The 5,186-nt window shown below is 38.5% G+C and overlaps 1 protein-coding gene across 6 annotated transcripts in view; it reads right to left on the reverse strand.

Annotated features, from left to right (window-relative positions):
- Window positions 1-4,757, reverse strand: part of LOC111482512 (homeobox-leucine zipper protein HDG11-like) — a 29,715-nt gene extending 24,958 nt beyond the window's left edge. For 2 of the 6 annotated variants that reach the window (XM_023128331.1, XM_023128332.1), the window contains exons 1-10: window positions 3,718-4,757; window positions 3,247-3,364; window positions 2,967-3,158; window positions 2,373-2,834; window positions 2,167-2,268; window positions 1,872-2,075; window positions 1,202-1,382; window positions 845-1,113; window positions 667-756; window positions 58-444 (exon numbers count right to left, since the gene is read on the reverse strand). In XM_023128331.1, coding sequence (XP_022984099.1) covers window positions 58-444; window positions 667-756; window positions 845-1,113; window positions 1,202-1,382; window positions 1,872-2,075; window positions 2,167-2,268; window positions 2,373-2,834; window positions 2,967-3,158; window positions 3,247-3,364; window positions 3,718-4,001 — 2,289 coding nt within the window. In that variant the 5' untranslated portion in view covers window positions 4,002-4,757. Of the gene's footprint in view, window positions 1-26; window positions 495-666; window positions 757-844; window positions 1,114-1,201; window positions 1,383-1,871; window positions 2,076-2,166; window positions 2,269-2,372; window positions 2,835-2,966; window positions 3,159-3,246; window positions 3,365-3,717 lie in introns of those variants that run through there. The other 4 variants (XM_023128334.1, XM_023128330.1, XM_023128333.1 and 1 more) reach the window with 4 other exon arrangements.
- Window positions 4,758-5,186: the final 429 nt, after the last annotated feature.

Here is a 5,186-nt window from a genome sequence, read left to right on the forward strand (position 1 = left end):
AAAAAAAAAAAAAAAAAAAAAAAAAAAAAAAAAAAAAAAAAAAAAAAAAAAAAAAAATCAATCCAAGCCAGAGCAATTCAACGCAGCCTTTATCCTCTGAACTGTGGCACTGATGAGAGTATTCACTGTTGCTACAGACTCCACATTCAGCTGTTTTGAAGACGATACACTCGACACCAATATCTGGAACGCTACCGTTAACAGAGACCCGCTCGGCCTCCCCGAGGTTGCACTGGTTGAAGCTCCGACTCCTGAATGAGAACGGCCATCCCCCGTGATTACGAACCCCGATGGAAGTATCAGTATCTCCGATGGGTCCTGACCGCTTGTTGCAATGTTCATAGCAGGCATGTCGATGGGTGCATAAATGACCAAGGATCCTAGTGGATCTATGCAGCTTTCTTGAAGAATCAGCATGTTGTTCTCAGTAGGGACGAACGGCTGCTTCATAAATCATTCACATGAACAACCCTCAAACCTTAATAACTTCAAATCTAATGATAAAAAATGAAATAGATGGTTAAGATAATCCAAAGATTTCTAGCTAATTTCACTGACATCTTCCCTGAAAAACTCACTTTTTCAAGTAGTATGAAACTGAAACTCTAGAACATTTGAATTAGTTTGTCTATGGTTTACGAATAGCAGAAGTTAAAAGGAAAGTACCCGAATTATCAATATCGAGTTTCCGGGATGAACTCCTGTTAAGATGTGTGCAATTTCATGTACTGGGCTTCCATTAGACAGAACATCCCACTGGAACATGAAATGTTGACAAGTTTTCACTTTATCTATCAAGGGAACAAGAAACAATCAAGAAAAAGAAGTGTGTGGTATTACAAACCTGAACTCTGGCCTTTTCATCCTTGAAGAAATTGAAGATGCTTTCAGGTTGTAGGGGAAGCCAAAGGGATGTCGCTGCACTAACGATTGTCCCACTGGGCTGCCCCAGCTCGGAGCTAATCCGAACAGAGATTCGAACACCGCTGTTGTTCACTTCGGATAGCTGGGGGAAATCTAATTTACCTGACATGCTCAGTACGCCACAGAAATTTTTTACCATTCTGTGTGACAGCTTCATGATGCTCCTCCTACCTTCATTAGAAGTTAACACTGAAAAACAAACAAACCTTTTCGTTAGAGATCGAGTTTGATGAAAAGGGAATATCATTTTTATCACAAGCGAAAGGTGAACTTTTACCTCCTCCAAGTTCATGGCTAGGTGCACAATCCCTGAATGTGTAAGCCAATCTCTCACACATCCTTTGAAGAGTGAAAACCCATCGTTCAGCTCCATATGCCGTAGTATTGAACACAAGATCCCGATATAGCCGGTGGGTTTGTGTTTTATCATCCACTTCCACATGCTCGACCCAGGTAACCTGTCAACGAAGATGTATGATAACAAGATACAAGTGCCTTGTTGAAGGAAAAAATGGCTGCTACTGCAATAAACTAAATTCAATATTTATATAACAGCCAACCTTGAGTGACCTATATAAGTGACGAGAAAGTAGCACATAAATAATTCATAACGGTCTCTAATACACATCAAATGCATGGATATTTCTTCCATGGCATAACAATTATGTCGTAATAGAAGGACGTTGACATGGCACATATTCATGCCTCATTCAATAGAGTACCTTCCAAGGAAAATAATTAGCGTAAAACACAAGGGGAACAATGAAGTTAATGCCAAGGCAGTGATTTCATGGATATTAATGTTGACAGTGGCATCTAATGGGATACTGACTTGCAAATCTTTCATAAGCAATTTTGCGGTGACTAAGGTCCAGCAGCATTAATTAAAGCCCCAAGATCCAAGAAAGAAGGGAAGAGATCAATTATTAATTAAACAAGTTACTAACCTTAGAGCAACCATTGGGCATTTCTTGAATCATGCACCCAGAAGGAAGCCTCCAGCAGCGGGCAGATGTGACACAATCCTTCAAAAATTCATATGAAACGTCCACTATTACCCAGACACCATGCTCGATCTGCTGACAATGTCGAAGGAAGCAGAAATCTCGAGGCGACACAAGTGGTGAAAATATGTGCATTTGTTGATACATCTGCATTTATTAACTTTCATTATCTACCAAGTTGCGCAGAAATAAAACGCCAAACATAAACAAAAAAAAAATGTGGAACATGATTTCGTACCAACTGCAAAGCGCCACTGCGATTTCCAGGCATCCCGGGGTCAATAATATGAAACGTCTCTGCATTTATAATGACAGTTGGAAAAAGATCCGCCCATTTATCCTATGTAATCGAATCAATTGCCAAAGTAAATATCTCTCCAAGAGTGGAAACAACAGTCAACTTTTTACTAGGTATAACAGAAATAAATAGCTATCAACACTGACCGCATCTAAAAAAGCATCAACCAATTGCATTGCACTCATTGTCACCACTCCTGAAGCTTTCGAGGATTCAGTACGAGCGTTAGAAGATTTGAAGTGATTGGGTCTAGGAAATATTTTTTCATAGCTGTCACGATTAAGAACACCCCTCCCGTCATTGAGGATCTTCATCCACAAAGGCTCATCGATCCTCAAAAGTCTGATTAACTCTTCCAAGGCAGTTGCAGCAGTTTCCATCATGAGAGCGTTTTCCAAATCATTAATACCTCTTGATTGATAAGGTGTTGCTGTTCTATCTAATATTACAGGATCAGACATAAGATTCACTGCAGGACTTAGAACTATTTGGGTAAGGGAACTTCTCGGTGACAAATCGAGTGAAGATCCAAGAACAGGCAATAGTGATTCAAGTTGTGATATCGGTTTTCCAATGTACTTGGCAAGAAGGTTAGACACTTTTTCATGCTGCAAAACAATCATAATCAAAACCATTGAAGTTGATGGATTCATATCATGAAAAGATACTAAATCATTGACAATTCAGTATTGTTAGGAGAAAACATAAACAGACGTTCAACTTCCAAACATGAAAATTACCTCTTCTTTTAAGTGAGCGTTTTCAAGACGCAGTTTATGGAGATTGCGCTGCCGTTCTTCTTCGCCAAACGGTGGACCGCCACAGGATGGACAGATGACATTCCTCAATGCTTCTCTAATTGCAAGATTTTCACATTGAATCTTTTCATTCTCTGTCCGAAGTGAAGAGTTGTCTGCTCGCTCATTCTGAGTCTGTAAGAGGGGAAGAATGAGTCTCAATTGATGGGAAAATAAGAACAAACAAACAACTTCCTTACAAGCCTGAGAAGATTCATTCTACCTTAGTTTGAGTCCTCTTGTTTTGAAACCAAAATTTGATCTGTTTGGTCTCAAGACCAAGCTCTCGACTCAGCTGGCGCCGCTGATTTTCATCAGGGTGTGGGCATGCCCTGAAAAATCTGGGAAACAGACAGAAACAATTCGATTTGTCTTAGAAGGACACACATGCATGCATAGGCAAACAAGGGGACATCAGATCGTTGAGACCAAGATCCCTGCAGACATCATTTGTAAGACTTGAGAGAAGGATCAAACATGTGAAGTTTTGTATAGTTCTAAGGGAATGCCCAAAAGAGTTAAACAGATTCAACATGCAGCTTCAGAAAACACCAACAGGATACAAGGACAGGCCCACAAGAACACATGAACACGAGGGAGGCAACAAAATTCTTCCCGGTCTGTGAAATGAGCAGACAAACGACAAAGGAATCACAAAGAACATACACAGAAAAGAAGGTGAGAGAGGTCTTACGATTCAAGTTGCTGAATCTGGTAAGGATTATGACGATGGTAAGTCTTTTTCCCCTTGCGATCATTAGAAGCTTCTTGTTCATCACCTGACCCACCGCCATAACTCCCACGACCTTCCATCATAAAATCCATCCTGACCAACCAGTAAGAGATATCCACTAAACGGAAGAAGTAGAACTTGAAATTCCCACAAACGGGAGCCGCGAAAACTTTTAGTAGCGCAGCCTGTACTCGTTTGTAAACAACATTGAAAATCACAGACAGGATAAATAGAATGCATAGCATCCATCCAGTGAGGGTCGAGTCCAATTTCCAAATAAGGATACCAAATCAACACCAAAACAAACGCAATAAATGGAGAGATATCCCTGAGTTGGGTATTGGATTTGGTATTTTTCGGGGTTAATTGGTATGTGCAACACACTCTCTCTCTCTCTTTTCCTCTGGCAAAGTTCTTGCAGATTTCAGCAAGAAAAAGTGAAACCAATGAAGTCCACTTGTTCACTCGACAGAAGAAAACATCCAAAAAGCGGCGAAAAAGAGGGTACGGGAGAGAGAAATTGAATTCCAGAGAGAGAAAGTACCAAATGCAGAAAGGGAGCCAATGGAATGAGAGGAAGGACGAAGAATCTGAGGTTGATTCCCCATGCTACGTTGTTGAACTTCAATTTCCTGTGAATCATTTCGTATCGCACTGCTAAAAACAACAATTGAAGATAAGATAATGACGAAAACGAATTGAGGGATCCAAAACAGTAAAGAAAAAGATGAAGGATTCTTTTCTTTTGCTCTTTCAAGCTCCGGATTGTGTCAGAAAACTAAGAAATTCTTCACCAACACGAATCACAACTGGAATTTTGGTCTCGGTGGGAAATAGGAGCATATTCAATTCGGCGTCAGACGTTTGAAATGGTTGAAATGGAAAATTTTGATATTCAAATCTTCGCCTTTTCCCTTTTCTTCCGGTTTCCTTCAATTTGCTTTTTGTTGCATCAATCATTCACCATTTCTAATGCAAATTATTCACTTTCCGACTTTCATTCATTTTCTTTCTCAAAACTTTAATTTAATCATTCAAAATCTTAACCTAAAATTAAAAAAAAATATACGAAGTAATTAAAGCATTTGAGAATGATTCTTTAGCTATGAATTTAACATAATTCTTCTTTAAATCATTGCAATTCTGACTTATGATCAACGATTTAATACGTTTTTTTTACGTTATTTATGTACGAGACGACAATAGAATTAAATTACATCCAAAATGAGCGACCCAATACAACATCGGTCATAGATTTTTTTTTTTTTTTTTTTTTTTTTTTTTTTTTTTTTTTTTTTTTTTTTTTTTTTTTTTTTTTTTTTTTTNTTTGCATCGATGTATAACAAATCATTATTGTAAAAATTGATATTTTTCGATTCATGAAATGAATAATAAAGAATTACAGGGTAGATATTGTTTTGAAACTATCC

Source organism: Cucurbita maxima, unplaced genomic scaffold, assembly GCF_002738345.1.
Source record: "Cucurbita maxima cultivar Rimu unplaced genomic scaffold, Cmax_1.0 Cma_Scf00007, whole genome shotgun sequence".
Taxonomy (NCBI): Eukaryota; Viridiplantae; Streptophyta; class Magnoliopsida; order Cucurbitales; family Cucurbitaceae; genus Cucurbita; species Cucurbita maxima.